Below are 16,895 nucleotides of genomic sequence, written 5' to 3'. Positions count from 1 at the left end.
ATTAGGAAGAAGATACTCCTGTCTTGCTAGTTGTTCCTGGGCCATTAATTATTTTTAAATCATTTGATTTACTGTAAACCAGCACTGTTTTGTAAACTTTTTATTTCTAACACCAGTTTGACCTCATTGCCATTACTTAATACTAGGCAACCCCCAAGAATATAATCTTGCATATATATCCTAATTTCCAAACGAGGACATATGAAAGTTTATGAAATAACTAATTCACATTACTAATTGATGCAGTCCTTTGAGAATTCAAGAGCCTTAAAAATGTTGACACTCTTTGACAAAATAATTTCACTTATGTTTATTGATCCTAAAGATATAATTCTAAGGCACACAAAGTTTTTTCCATGTTAGTGCTCCTGAATTCTGGTATCTACTAGCTGTCCCACCCTCCACTCCCCAAATCTATGGTTGGCTCTCTATAGCCATTAACAGCATACCTATTGCAAGTTTATACTAACACGGAGAGGCATGTGCATAACACTAGTTAATGAAAAAAACAGGTTACAACATTCTGTGTATGGTATGAAAATATTATTAAAACAAAACTTTTCACATTAAAAAAACAACTTAAAGGAAATAAGAAGTGCAAAAATTGTTAGAGACTCAGAAGTTTATTTAAATGTACTCTAATGTGAGTATTTGAATTAATTAATGAAATACAGATAAAGTCTTACAAATCTTCCCAAGGAATTCACTTTTTAAAATTAACAGAGAAAAGCAATTATACTCCAGTAAAGATGTTAAAAAAAAAATTAACAGAAAATTTCTTAGGAAAGAAATGGTTGATAAGGTTTTTGGTTACAAACAGTGAAACTTTTATAACCTTAGAGCCTTAAGGAACGTAAGAGATATTTAATCTAATCCTTTTATATTATAGAGACTTTCTATACCAAAGATTAGTGATTTACCTAAAATAATACTGTTAGTGGCAAAATCAGCATTTATCAGGTGTCCTGACTATTGGTATAATTTCTTTCAAATGCACCATCATATCTTATAATAAAATTTGTAGATTTATAAAAATAGTATGTTTTCATATAGGAAAAAATGTAAGAAGAAACTTCTTGTAGTACTCTATACATTTATGTATTGCATATAAAATTGAAATTTTCTTTCTGTATTAAATTTGAAAATACAACACAAGAGAAAACATATTTGCTAAATCATACTTTTCCTAGATTGGAACAAGCAAAAGAGGCAGAATCCAAAGATGCCTTGAAAGATCTGGTTAATCTGATAACTTCCCTAACAACATATGGTGTCAGTGAACTAAAACCAGCTGGTATTACCACAGGGGCACCCTTTTTATTGCCTGGATTTGCAGTACCTCAGCCTGCAGGCAAAGGTGAGTCTTTTTTTTCCCCCCCATTCTGAGCCACTTAAAGAAATAGAGAAAGAATGAATTAGTCAGATTTTGATTGCTCTTCATTTTTGTTATTTATAGAAAGGTAATATGCTGTTTTTCATTAAAGTTGGTGCTTTCTATGGTATAATTTCTTGAGTGACAGTCTTTAGCAGATCAAATACTTGAAAATAATATGAAAATATTTTAAAAAGCAGTAAGATTTATATTTTAGTATTTCATTTTAATGTTCAAACAGTTTAATAATCCAAACATGCCTCTGTCGAATGTTGACACTCCACACATTTCCAATTTATGTGGATGGAACTTGATTCACACTCTGATATCTATATCTGTCTCTATATAGGAGGTATATAGAAAACACAGGTGTACATGCTTATATTTTATTTAAGCAAACCTAGGTACAGAGAGGTTACATTACATATTTTCGGATCAGAGAATAAATTTTATAGTTCAGATTTCCTAACTTTGGTTCTTCATCTAGTGATCTTTTACTAAGAAAATTTATTGTCTAATTAATAACATTTAATTATGTAAGAGTGCAAGCTAGGTTTATTATTTATTTTCATTTTTTAAATGCATAATAACCATTCTGAAAGAATCTGAGCCCACAGGCCTCTAATAGTTCCTTTCACATTATTGTTACATACTAAGTATTCAATACAATTATGATATTTGCATGTAAAATTTAACTAGCCAAAAAATATTAGTATGTCTGGTTATTTAAATTTCACAGTACATTATCTATGTATTTTATGACATAGAAGCTAGCAGTTATAAATTTTTAAGTCAGTGAGAATAAATAGATATACTAGAATATCCTAAATTTAATTTACTGGAGAAAATTATATTGAAAAGTCACAACTTAGATTGAAGTTGTCAAACTTACTTTCATAAGATGTACCCTCAGTGTATAGGTTATACAGAACTTTTTAAATAAGCAAAATCTAGGAATATCTTACTGAGCAGTTCAAGGCTTCATTTTATTTAATATTAAGGAACAATATCAAATTAACTCTTCTAATTCGTAGACTCTAGTTTGAGTATTCTACAATTAACTCTCTCTATGAGTTCAAACTAAAAATAGCTCAGCAATATACATCCTATTTTAGATTTCATTGTTTCATTTGGTTACTCAATCTGCTTGTAACACTGACATAATATTTAGTTACAGAAGTATAATTTTGTAATTACACTACTATAATGAGCTAATTAATGCATCTAAATTAACCTTCCTCATATGTCTGCCTGATTTTGTCTCATCCGTAACAGGGATGATACGTACATAACCTAGCACCTCTGGGGGTTATTTTGAGAATTCAGTGACATGTTTATAAAAACAAGGTTAGCTAGAAAGGATGTTGCCCTAAGAGAATTCAGGTAACCATGAGTGACCTAACCTTTCTAGATATCAGTTTCTTCTTCAGAAACATTGATGTAATATTCTATAAAATGAATGGGTCAAGCTAGATCATTTTGAGTTTCATTTATAACTTAAAATTATCTCTTTCCCATGACCTACTTTGTAGAGTAATTATACAGGCTAAAGTAGATAGTTCTATTCCACATAAAGGGAATATGGAATCTGTTTTATTTTTTGTCAGCAGTATTGAGGTATAATTTGTACATATTGAAATGTATCCATTTTAAGTGTTGAGTTTGATGAGTTTAGGTAAATACATGTGGTTGTGCTGTCACCACCGTAATCATGATATGGAATATTCCCATCCTTCTAAAAGTTTCCTTGTTCCTTTTAGTATTCAGTGTCCCCCTCATTATCCTCTTCCCCTATCTGCTTTGGTTTTGCCCTTTCTAGAATTTCATAAACTAGACTCATAAATTATGTAGTTTCTTGTATCTGGCTTTGTTCATTTTCAACATTTATCCATGTTATTGCATATTTCTGAAGTTCCATTTTAATTCTGGATAGTAGTTCATTGCTTAGATATCTTGCAATTTGTTTATCCATTCAGCAGTTGATGGTGTTTATTTAACTGTCATGAATAAATGTACCAGAAACTTTCGTATAAAACACGTCTTTGTGTGGACATATGTTTTCATTTCTTTGGGGTGATACCAAGCAGTGGAATTACTGATTCATATGGTAGATTTATGTTTAACTTTATGAGAAACTAACTGCCAAACTATTTTCTAAAGTGGCTGTCCCATTTTGCATTCACATCAGCTATGTATGAAAGTTTGCTTTACATCGTCAGAAACACTTGGTGTTATTAGTCTTAATTTTAGATATTCAAGTATGTAATAGTATCTTTTTTTATATAATTTACCTTTTCTAAAATATTTCAAGCATCTTTTCATGTTCTTATTTTCTGTCTGTGTCTCTACTTTGGTTCAGATCTCTGTGTCTAATGTTTGATAGGATTGTTTCTTTCATTGGAATTTTAAGAGTTCTTCAGATATTCTGGATAAGTCCTTTATAAGATACATACATTTTGTAAGTATGTTCTCTTAGTCTTGATGTGCCTTTTCTTGGTAGTATCTTTGAAGATCACAAGTTTTTATTTTTTTTATTTTTTTTATATTTTTTTGTGGTACGCGGGCCTCTCACTGTTTTGGCCTCTCCCATTGTGGAGCACAGGCTCCGGACGTGCAGGCTCAGCGGCCATGGCTCATGGGCCCAGCCGCCGTGCAGCATGTGGGATCCTCCCGGACTGGGGCACGAACCCGTGTCCCCTGCATCGGCAGGCGGACTCTCAACCACTGCGCCACCAGGGAAGCCCACAAGTCTTTAATTTTGATGAAGTCTAGTTTATCACTTTTAAAATATTTTGTGGGGCCTCCCTGGTGGCGCAGTGGTTGAGAGTCCGCCTGCCAATGCAGGGGATACGGGTTCGTGCCCCGGTCCGGGAGGATCCCATATGCCGTGGAGCGGCTGGGCCCGTGAGCCATGGCCGCTGAGCCTGCGCATCCGGAGCCTGTGCTCCGCAACGGGAGAGGCCACAACAGTGAGAGGCCCGCATACCGCAAAAAAAAAAAAAAAAAAAAAAAAATTTGTGGGTTTTGCCTCATACTGAAGAAATCTTAACCCAAATTCACTGAGATCTCCTGATTTCTTCTAGGAGTTTCATATTTTAACTCTTACACTAAGGTCTATGATACCTTTCAAGTTAATTTTTGTATATGGTAGGAAGTAAGGTTTGTTTGTTTGTTTTCCCAATATGGATATGCACACGTGCTAGGACTCTTTATTGAAAAAGATTATATAACGGTACATTTGGAACTCTTTCTCATTTCTGCTCCATTAATGTGTCTGTCCTTAAGCCAATACTATATGGTCTTGATTGCTATATCTTTAAAGTCTTGAAATAGAGTCATTTAAGTTGTCCAATTTTGTTCTTCGTTTTCCAAATTATTCTGGCTATTTTAGGTCCTTTGAACTTCCATATGAATTTAATAATTTGTTAATTATTGAAAAAAAAAGCCTGCTGAGATATTCATTGGGAGTACATTGAATCTGTAGATCAGTTTGGAGAGACTTGACAACTTAACAGTATTGAGTCCTTCAATTCATGAGCGTACAACTATCCCTTATTTGGGTCCTAGTATTTTCTCTCAGCAATGTTTTATAGTGTCCATTGTGTAGAACTTTCAATTCTTTTGTTAAATTTATTCTTAAATATTTTATTCTTTTTTATACTGTTGTGAATAAAATTGTTTTTGTAATTTCATTTTGGATGCTTGTTGTAGTTTATAGGAGAGATAATGGACTATTGCACAGGAATGGAGATGAGGAAATCCAGCTGTGATGAGGCCATGTTTATTAAACATTGATAGAATGAGGCAGTGATAGTCCTTTACAGATTTTAACTCTTTGGTCTGGAATATTTATAAGTTGGAACTGTGTATATTCTGATATATTTGACACTATCATACTTTCTGTCAGTTATTTCTTAGGGGTACTTCAGGGAATACTTTCTTTGACTTCACTGGTTTCCCTTTGATTATCTATGAAAAGAAAATTCCTGTTACCAAGGAATTTTTACCCATTCATTGATAATTACATTTAAATGAGAAAACATGAATATATCTGCCTTATATTGCTCTATACATAGATACAGTTTACCTACCTTATTTTTACTGCTGATTTTAGGTCAAGTGAAACAGTATAGAAATATAAAATTTAAAAGAAAAAGTAGACTGAGTTATTAGTGAAGCTGGTAAATGTATTTGTGTGTGTATGTTAAAGCTTGAAAATGACTCCTGTTTCTATATTATATAGCAAATGCTTTTTATAAAACTTTGTATCCTTACCAGCAGATAGATTTTTCGAAAGAAGGAAATTAAAGAAAAATGTAGCAGTTCTTCTGTTTAATAACAACTCCATGGTGGTTTTTTACCTTAACTATGCTAGAAACATCTTTACAAGGTTGTACTCTGTAATTCATAGCTCTCCATAGCTTCCAAATTTGTTCCCTAAACACAGCGAGTGCTTTTAATACATGTTTAATAGAGAATATATCTCTTCATAAAAAAAGACCGTAACTGTCTTTTTCAGAACTCTTCTGTGGCTTCACCTTTACAAGCATTGTCTTGTAACACATTAATTCTCATAACACATTAACCAATATAAAAGGATAATGTATTTTTTCCTTTCTCATATTTTTGTTCACGCTAGTAACCAAAGTGCCTTGCATTGTTCATCACGGGTTTACTTTTGAGAGCTTTTTATCTATTCTGGTTCACTTTATATTGGATGCAAATGTGGCCAGGGCTCATGTTCAGCTGGCTTACGGGAGTATAACCCTGAGGATTGTCTATAGCCAGCTGTCATTCTGATTGGTCACTCACATGTGTAATTCATTCGTTACTTTCTGTCTTATACTTCCTAAACATTTATTAATTTCCTCCCTTCTGGTAACAGCCCTACTACCACTACCTTAGTTGAGGCTGTGTAGATCACTCACCTGGATTTCCATAGGTGTCTTTGTAACTGTTCACCTTTCTTTTCATCTCTACTCCTCAGAGCAGTCCTCTGCGGTGTTGCACGAAATCTAACTCTGGTGACTTGGAATCTGCAAAATAATATTCAGTGTCTGTATTCTGAATGAACACTTGCATTTCTTTATTTAGACCTTTATTCTTACTTCATTTTACATTTTGCTTATGCTTGTGTCATATAGGCTCTTTTTTCAAGCGTTCACTTTTACATTAGATTTTGAAATAGGAAAGCTCTATTCTTTGTTGTATATACACTTGTTCTTCTAAACCTTAGAATAATGAGTTTCTTTTGTTTCTGCTTATATAGACTTGAGAGTAATGAGATGGTGATTGTCATCTGTTAGAATGATTTCCTTACTTTACTCTTATTTTAGTTATTTGTGTGCTAAACAGATTTTAGTCAGTTAATGCAAATTTTGAAACTTATACAGGATACATCTGTTTAGTTAAAATAGTAGAGCATTTATGTGTCAATATTGAGGAGATATTCCTGTCTCATATAGAGCAATCTTTTAATTTTCTTTTAGATTTAATTATGCTCCCTTCCCAATTAAATATTATAGGAATTTAATGGCTATGACAGTCCTGAATAATTACTCCTGATACCATCAACACTTCAAATGTGTATGCCACTGATTTTGGAATTAGAGTTCTGACATTCCTTTAGATCATTTTTCCTGATAGAAAGCCAAATTATTAGATTCTGTTTAGTTTCATTGTATATAAGGTGTACTAAATTTGGAAATAATATTACAAAATCTTTTTCTGGATTAGTCACAGGAATGATTGAATTTTACATGTTAGTATAAAACTGATTGGTTATTCCATTGGTTAAAATGCTCTGCTCTTGAAGCTGGTCTTGGAGACCAGTTAGTCTTGATGTTCCTTGGTCATTTACTCTGATCAACCTACTTTAACGACTTGCTAATGGCCCCAGATGAATTGGATAACAAGGGGGATTAAGGAGTAAGTAATGAATCAGAGCAGATTCATTACTGTAAGTAAAAAGAAATTACAAAGAGCCAAAATTCCTCTGATCACTGCATTTCTACTGTTATCTTTATATGCGAGGATTACCACATTTTACATTTGAGTTTTTTGGGTTTTTTTTTTTTGCCATATGTGGGCCTCCCACTTCTGTGGCCTCTCCCATTGCGGAGCACAGGCTCCGGACACACAGGCCCAACGGCCATGGCTCACGGGCCCAGCCACTCCGCGGCATGCGGGATCCTCCCGGACCGGGGCACGAACCCGTGTCCCCTGCATCGGCAGGCGGACTCTCAACCACTGCGCCACCAGGGAAGCCCCTACATTTGACTTTTAATTGTGTGTATTTTTACACATTATGTCCAGTTCAGCTCTTTGGGGTTGGTGGTTAATATGCCTTATCTTTTGTCAGTGACATCACTTAAAACCAGATCATGAAAATTAAACTCGGAAAAATCTAAATTTTGCCACATTACCCTAAGTTCAGCTCTTTCTAACTCCTTTCTTTATGGTGAGAATTGATATTGTCATATAGCCCAAAGATGCAAAATACTGATTAGAGTTATTCTTTAACCTTATTAGTCACATGTAGTCAGACTTGTACGTTTGTATGTTCATCAGTCTATCAAAGCTTGGTTTTTGACTACCTACAGGTAATAAAAAGTAAAGATGTACTCAAAAAGAGCAAGCATCACATTAGTAAGGAACTAGAAGGAAGGATTTGACATTTGGCACACATGGAATAAGTTTGTATGTTATAAACAAATAGAAAGTTAAAGTCACATATAGACTGAAGATTTTTTTTAAATCTTTGCATTTTTCAAATAATGTCCAAACCAGAATTTCTGAGCAGTCTTTCTAACCCATTTTGTATTTTTCCCTCGTTCTGTGTTTATCCTCTTTCTAAAATGCAGCTGATTCTGTAAGGCTCTGTGTTAACTGTTTGGTCACTCTTGCAAATGCTCTATATTCCTAATGGTTGTGAACCTGGAGACAGTTTTTATAGACAAACGCTTGTTTTCATTTGCCTCACATATTTCCTATGTTAATTTCTTTATAATGATTGTCACTAATTTGCCTCACAAGAGCTATTATACACAGATTTTTGTTTTTTCCAGTTGGTGTGTTTGAAAATCAGATATTTATAAATATAGCTAGTAGCTGGCCATAAATTGCTTTAACAAATGTGTATGTAAACAAATTGCACTTCCAGCTTGAAAACAAAATAAATTTCCGAATTAAAATTTCATGGAAGTTCTAATGTTATAATTAAAAATGTAAAACTGGAACTTAGAGAATTTTTTTCCCCTCCTGTTTTCCTGCTGCCATTTTTGCTGTACTCATGCCTGTTACCTCTTCAGCCTGAAAGTCTTTTCACATTGAGAGGTAACTGTTCTTATAGTCAAGGTCAATCTTACAGATAATAAAAAGACACTCCTGCACATATCCAAACTCCGAAGCCTAGACCTGTATAATTTGCTTTATTTTTTCTAAAATAGTCTGATGTTTCAATATATACTATTCTGGAATCAGAATATTCATAATGCTGCATTAAAAAATTAATTAGTGTTTTTTGGGGGTTTTTTTGTTGTTGTTGTTTTTGCGGTACGCGGGCCTCTCACTGTTGTGGCCTCTCCCGTTGCGGAGCACAGGCTCCGGATGCGCAGGCTCAGCGGCCATGGCTCACGGGCCTAGCCGCTCCGCGACATGTAGGATCTTCCCGGCCCAGGGCACGAACCCGTGTCCCCTGCATCGGCAGGCAGACTCTCAACCACTGTGCCACCAGGGAAGCACAGTGTTAATTTATTTTTAATTAAATGACTGAAGCTGTTGAAGACAAAGAAGACCTTTGGTGAAAACAGGATGTATTCTTAGTAAATACTTGATAGATGTTACAATTCATAATCTGTTTAAATAGACTTGTTTTGGGACTTTCCTAGTGGCACAGTGAGTGGTTAAGAATCTGCCTGCCAGGGAGATCAGCTCCTTGCTTTGTGACCACCTAAAGCGGTGGGATAGGGAGGGTAGGAGGGAGGGAGATGCAAGAGGGAAGAGATATGGGGACATATGTATATGTATAACTGATTCACGTTGTTGTAAAACAGAAACTAACACACCATTGTAAAGCTATTATACTCCAATAAAGATGTTAAAAAATTAAATTAAAAAAAATAAAGATATTATTTTGCTTACCAAAAAAAAAAAAAAACAGAATCTCCTGCCAATGCAGGGGACAGGGGTTCAAGCCCTGGTCCAGGAAGATCCCACATGCCACAGAGCAACTAAGCCCATGCACCACAACTACTGAGCCTGCGCTCTAGAGCCCCCGAGCCACAACTGCTGAGCCCGTGTGCCACAGCTACTGAAGCCTGTGTGCCTAGAGCCCATGCTCCACAACAAGAGAAGCCACCGCAATGAGAAGCCAGCACACCACAATGAAGAGTAGCCCCCAATCGCCGCAGTTAGAGAAAGCCTGCATGTAGCAACAAAGACCCAATGCAGCCAAAAATAAATAAATAAAAATAAATAAATTTATTAAATTCCATATTTTAAAAATAAATAAATAAATAGACTTGTTTGCCACGATGAAAATATCACATAGCACTGAGTTTTATGCTCTTGTTTTCTATTTTAGGTCACAGTGTGAGAAACGTCCAGGCCTTTGCAGTTCTTCAGAATGCATTTTTAAAAGCAAAAACCAACTTCCTTGCCCACATCATTCTTGATGCCATCACAAATATTTACATGGCTGACAATGCCAATTATTTCATCCTAGAGTCACAGCACACACTGTCACAGTTTGCAGAAAAGATTTCTAAACTCCCAGAAGTACAAAACAAATACTTCGAGATGCTGGAGTTTGTCGTTTTTAGCTTAAATTATATCCCTTGTAAAGAACTTATTAGTGTTAGCATCCTCTTAAAATCTAGCTCTTCTTACCACTGTAGCATTATTGCAATGAAAACACTTCTTAAGTTTACACGACACGACTACATATTTAAAGACGTGTTCAGGGAGGTGGGCCTTCTGGAGGTCATGGTAAACCTTTTGCACAAATATGCTGCCCTCTTGAAGGATCCAACTCAGGCACTAAATGAACAAGGTAAAGCACTTTCCATAATTTTATTTTTATTTGACAAAGGGCTTTGAGCAGGGTGTTTTGTTCACGTTTTGCCTGTCATTTTGTTATTGATTTGAATTACTTAATAATGTGCATTATTATGAGATCCTTGTGAATGTTTCCCACAAGTTAACTTGTTCATTCAGCCTCTGTTGGGGAATTGGGGAAAGGCAGGGGGTTGGGGGGTACAGAAGTATGTCGTGGTAGAAAAGAATTTAAGGTAAAAACTGAGAACATTTATGATCCATGTGACCAATGTCTACTACTTTGTTTCTAAGAGAGAATAAAAAAAGCTTCTAGGAACAGTTGGGATGTTTAGGTGCCTTGAAATGTTTTTATTAATTATAGAGAGCAAATAAATATATCTTTGTAGTGATATTATGTATACACATATATATTATAATTAGGTACCTTAAATTTGATGGTTTTCGTCCTTTCTGATAAATCTGTTTAAAGCATAGTATCTGGCACTTAGTATTAAGCGTGTTGAATGAATTAATGCAAGTTGAATAGACAGCGCTATTCATAAACTCTTCATTCTCTTTGGTGCATTAAAATCTAGCATTCTTCTGTTGACCTCCTTGATTAGGAAAGCACCTGTGAGAAGGATACATTTTACTTTGATTGGCATTTTCCTTTTCAATATTTGTTAGGTAGCTGTAGCTTTCTAGCCACACCAAAATGAAATCTGTGAACATTGATTTTGACTTCACTTTTGGTAGCTGGTAGACATGTGTATCATTTTTAAAGGCTGTATTATGTAAGTTATGTTGATGGTAAAAGTGCTAGGAATTATTTTTTAAATTACTTAAAAAATCCTAAATCCAGATAAAAATAAGCTTATAACTTCTGTGATTTGGACCTTTAATTCTTTTTTCCTAGGGGACTCAAGAAATAATAGTTCATTTGAAGACCAAAAACACCTGGCTTTGTTGGTCATGGAGACCTTGACAGTGCTTCTTCAAGGATCAAACACAAATGCAGGTAATTAGAAAATTTTCTAGCAAATGCTTTGGGGGAGGATATTACCTCTGGTTTGTCTTCTGTAATGATTCTTGCTTCTGAAATGCTCCTGTCACTTAGAGGAAAAACTATTGATTCAGTGAGGGCACCATCATATCTCTAGAAATGCAATACTTTTGACCTTCCTAAGTTTATGAATGACAAAATATATAACATTATTATTACTTCAAAATATATTCTTATATTTTATTGTATGCCTTGTGTTTGAAGTATTCTTTTTCTGTTTTTTTACTTATATAGTGCAGACTCTTCATCAAATAACTTTGCTTATTTAAATATTTTCCAAAACATGGTGATTCTCTTAATTATTTAGTAATTCAAGTCAGAGTATTATAATGTTACAACCTTAGGGAAATACTGAAAAGAATAAAACTTGCCTCTCCCAGGTAAAAATGGATTCAGTAAATCTTTTATCTTTAATCTCAACTTTTCTTCAGTCTTTTTCTACCTGTCATTAATAAACAGTCCAACTGTATTTATAAAATATCACACTTGCTTTTGAAAAAGTTTACTTAAAATTTTAGCCGATGTCAAAAACCTCCCAGGCACCAATGTCAATACAACTTGAAAGGAATAAGTGATGAGGAGGTGAGTTCAGATGAGTAGGCTGAGCCCAGATCATATAGAGCTTTTTTAGGCCATGCTGAGGAACTTGAATTGTATTTTAAGTGTTATGGTAAGCTAGAAATGAATGAGTTAATGAACAAATAAATGAACTAGCAAACACACAAATGCATGCCTATTTGCCTGAATGCGGAGGAGCCCAATATGCAACATATTTAAAATATATCATGTGTCTTAGACACCATACTAGGCGTTCAAAATGCAGAGATAATTCTTGGACTTACCTGGTGGTACAGTGGTTAAGAATCCGCCTGCCAATGCAGGGGACATGGGTTCGATCCCTGGTCTGGGAAGATCCCACATGCCACGGAGCAACTAAGCCTGCGCGCCACAACTACTGAGCCTGTGTTCTAGAGCCTGCACACTGCAACTACTGAGCCCACCCACCACAACTACTGAAGCCTGTGCGCTCTAGGGCCTGCATTCTGCAACTACTGAAGTCCATGCACCTAGAGCCTATGCTCCATAACAAGATAAGCCACCGCAATGAGAAGCCCACGCACCACAACGAAGAGTAGCCCCCACTCACCGCAACTAGAGAAAGCCCGCGCACAGCAACGAAGGCCCAACGCAGCCCCCCAAAAAAGGATAATTCTTGCCTCAAAGGAATTACAACCTGATGAAGAAAGATGTAAACATAATTGTATAAGTAATTATTTAAGTACAGTTTTGGTAAATGCCAGTGCAGAGTTGAATGAATTTAGAAGGTAATACAAACAATAAGTATGATAAAATTTAATGGGTATGATACTAACATTTTGTCTGTGGTATCATAATCTCCTTATTTCCATTATCTAAATTTAGTTAGCTGAAATAGAAATGTAACGAGGATGTACTAACAATTTATTTCGCAAATTAGCTTTCTATGACATGATCTAGAGTTACATAAGAAGAGACTGAACAATTCCACTGAAGAGTTGACCCTATAAGACCAAATGTCACTTAATCCATCTCCCAGCGTGCCAGACATTTTCACAAAGTTCTTTTCTTATTGACTGTCTTTTCCTTGTTAAGAAAGATGTTATTAGCTGTGTGATCTCAGGCACTTAAAATAGTATTTTACTCATAGTAAGTATTCAAAAAATTATTAGCCATTATGATTGTCTAATGGGCACTACCTGACAGCCAGGAAGTAAGTAAACCTGGCCTTCCATGTGCTAAATCTCAGGCACTTGACTTACACTCACTTTAAGGTTATAGAATTCTTATGAAGTTAGCAAATAGAAAGTCACTAAATAGAGAGAACAGTGGCCACTTCCACAAAATATGCTTGACATTTATTCCTTCAGGAAACATTTTTTGAAACACAGGCCAGAAGGAAATCAAATTCTAATAGGGGACCAAATATATAAGCAAATAATACTAAGACGGTTTGATACAAACTATTACAATAGTGGCATATACAAGGTACTCTGAAAGCATAAAGGATAGAACAGTTACTTTGGAGGAAATACTAATTGATGATTTAGATCACTTGGTCCATTTTTTTTTAATATACTCAAAAGATGGTATTTGACATAAGAATAGTATCATTCATGGTCAAAAGCACAGGCTATAGAACGCACCTATATAGGCATAAATCCTGCTGGTTGCTTGCTAGCTGTATGTCTGACCTTGGCCACTCAACTTCTGCGTGTCTCATATGTTCATCTGTGTAGTAGGGGGTGAGGATTAAATAAATCTACATAAATCCTTTGGGACAGTGCAGTGCCTAATGCTTTCTGTTGTAGCGTTTGTCTTCTTTTTGTTTGTGTGCTCTACTAACTAAAAAAGTTTGGTTCCTTGTAATTTTTCTCATTGCAGAATAACTTATTCCATTGTTTTCTTGCTACTGTTTTAGAAGCCTTCTTCAGTTTAAACCTCATTTATTTGGGATACTGTTCCTCTAAAAGCCTTTTACTAAACTGATTTCAAGTATTGTTCAGTAAAGCCTCTACATAAAAATATTGGCCTCTTTGGTATCTACCTTTGATATTTCCGAATAGTCTAGATTTGGAGAAGTTGGACATGTTGACCATACCAGGACGTGCTTTTTTTCTTTTTTCCTTTTTTTACAGTTGCTCCCTCTCTCTCCTTTTTTTTTTTTTTCAAATTTATTTATTTTATTTATTTTATTTTTTGCTGCGTTGGGTCTTCGTTGCTGCGCTCTGGCTTTTCTCTGGTTGCAGTGAGTGGGGGCTACTCTTCGTTGAGGTGTGTGGGCTTCTCTTGTTGCAGAGCACAGGCTTTAGGCACACGGGCGCGTGGGCTTAGTTGCAGATTCTTAACCACTGCACTACCAGGGAAGCCCCAGGGCATTCTTGCATAAAGGAAATCTACAGAAAATTTGTATATGCCTTTGCTGACAACCCACAGTTTTGTATTGTATTGTAATTGTAAATTTAAAAGGAGATTTTTCTATTGTAATTTAAAAAGTGAAATAGCTGGGTGGGTTTTATGTGCATTCTTTTGAGTTATTCTTTCTACGAAAACATCAGGTTTTAATTCATTTGGCTTAGAATGTTTTAAGTTAGCCCATATTGTTCTTTTTTCTCCTTCCTCCAAGGAATTTTTCGAGAATTTGGAGGCGCAAGATGTGCGCATAACATAGTAAGGTACCCACAATGTCGGCAGCATGCCCTGATGATGATCCAGCAGTTGGTGCTTTCTCCAAATGGGGATGATGACATGGGCACGCTCCTGGGGTTGATGCACTCAGCCCCACCAACAGAACTGCAGCTGAAGACTGACATCCTAAGAGTAAGTTTGATAAGTGTGTTGCTATGATTTTTACTACTAAAACCTGTGCCTGTTTTTAAATGACTTAAAACTATTATGAACTATTCTTGCAATTTTTCGTCAAGTCTAAAATTATGTCAAAATAATAACTGAAGAAAAGCCAGTGTCTCTAACCTGACCTCCAAGGCCCCTGGGGATGACAGCTGTCTCTTTTCCCTCTGACTTCCTCTCCTGGGACCCTCACCCTGTTCCTGGCACAGAAATGACAGGAAGTATAGCTCCTTTCTAGAACCATGTATTTCTTTTATTAAACTTTTGCTTTATTCAGTTAATTTCTCATCAATAATGAGAAATTTATGTGGTTTCCTTTATGCTGTTGTATGTTTCATCCTGTTTTGAGCATAATGCCAATTTTTTTTTTTTTTTTTTTTGGCCTGGCTGCGTGGCTTGTGGAATCTTAGTTCCCCAACCAGGGATTGAACCCAGGCCCTGGCAGTGAAAGCACGGAGTCCTAACCACTGGACCCCCAGGGAATTCCCATAATGACAATTTTGAGTGTGCATTTTAACTTAAAAGCAAGAATAATCTGACCACAATTTATCTCTTAGACAAGGAAGACATCTACATGCATATCAATATTGAGGAACATTTGTATATTTGAGGGGATTGTTGGGGTAAAAACAAGTGCCTTCAAAAGTCGTTAAGGGGGCTTCCCTGGTGGCGCAGTGTTTGAGAGTCCGCCTGCCGATGCAGGGGACACGGGTTCGTGCCCTGGTCTGGGAAGATCCCACATGCCGCGGAGCGGCTGGGCCCGTGAGCCATGGCCGTTGAGCCTGCGCGTCCGGAGCCTGTGCTCCGCAATGGGGAGAGGCCCCAACAGTGAGAGGCCCGCGTACTGCAAAAAAAATAATAATAAAAAAAATAATAAAAAATAAAAATAAAATAAAATAAAAGTCGTTAAGGTTGCCAACTTCTTAAACATACACTTTCCCCCTTTCTTGGTACCTTTGTAATTGGATTTGTAAAATATTGGTAGATAAAGCCAACAAGAGGTAATTAACTGACCTGTAATTTTAAAACGGTGTTGTTCTGGTAAATGGTGATAACTGACTGAGACAGGAGGAAGACAGGAGGGGGTCCTGATATTGCTGCATTTACTGATTTCCATGGTGTTAGTACTCCCACTGTGACCTGTTTTCAGGCAACTAATGTGATACTGAATGTGGCTTGGGAAGAGGTGTACAGTAGCACCCCATTGTATAATATCTCAAGGGCACAAATAATAATAAAATATAGAAAATAACTAAGAAGTACAGAGTTTTGAGTATTTACTACTTTTGTTTTTGCAATAATTAATTTAGTTTTAAATTTATAGGACTTAATTTTTAATTATGGTTATGTTTTTAACAACTGGTATGCAGAATTCCAAAAATAAAACTCTTGGCTCTCCTGACCGGTATGGGCTGGCTCCAGCATTCCACTGCTTTGAGGGCATGAAGTAGTGTTGGAAGGCAGGAGGAGGATTTGGGATTCCAGTTTCAGTTTCCATTTTTGCTTCATTCAGAATTGCTTCTCACTGTCTCCATTCAGTTGAGACAACCGCAGACCTATGTAGTTTAATTTGTAATAGGTAGTATTTTATAATTCTGCCAATGTACAAATTTGAATTGTAAGCATTAGATTTATGCAAATGGAGTGAATATGTAGCTGATGATTTTGCCTAATGAACCATCTCGCATCTACATCTCCTTGTAACTTTGACATTTGTTACATTATCATTAAATATTGATTTAAGCAGGATATTAAGTTATTCATGGTATTTGAAATTTTCAGATACTGAGATTATGCTGTGATAATGTCACAGTGCCAACAGAGTAACCAGTTTTGAGGCAGTAGGAGGTGAACTTATCCAGAAGCACACAACATAGAGTACTTTTGGACTCAGGATTAATAAGCACTGTTTTTCTGACCCCTATTATAATTCTGACCAGCGATACGATTTTGTACATATTACTTTGACTCTTAACTCGTGCTTCCTCATATATAAAATAATACATGTCCAGTTTTTCCCCAGTGTGTTTTTGAAGA

General features: G+C 35.8%; 1 protein-coding gene across 7 annotated transcripts in view; it reads left to right on the top strand.

Moving 5' to 3' along the window:
• The window catches only part of WDFY3 (WD repeat and FYVE domain containing 3), a 279,964-nt gene that overhangs the window by 135,617 nt on the left and 127,452 nt on the right, over window positions 1–16,895 (top strand). For all 7 annotated transcript variants that reach the window (XM_081250859.1, XM_081250861.1, XM_081250860.1 and 4 more), the window contains 4 exons: window positions 1,191–1,357; window positions 9,957–10,424; window positions 11,325–11,426; window positions 14,635–14,828. In XM_081250859.1, the coding sequence (XP_081106985.1) occupies window positions 1,191–1,357; window positions 9,957–10,424; window positions 11,325–11,426; window positions 14,635–14,828 (931 nt within the window). The remainder of the gene's footprint in view (window positions 1–1,190; window positions 1,358–9,956; window positions 10,425–11,324; window positions 11,427–14,634; window positions 14,829–16,895) is intronic.

Source organism: Mesoplodon bidens (assembly GCF_964165515.1).
Source record: "Mesoplodon bidens genome assembly, chromosome: 1".
Classification (NCBI taxonomy): domain Eukaryota; kingdom Metazoa; phylum Chordata; class Mammalia; order Artiodactyla; family Ziphiidae; genus Mesoplodon; species Mesoplodon bidens.
The sequence above is the reverse complement of the archived record's forward strand: the minus strand, read 5'-3'. Positions and strand labels throughout refer to the sequence as shown.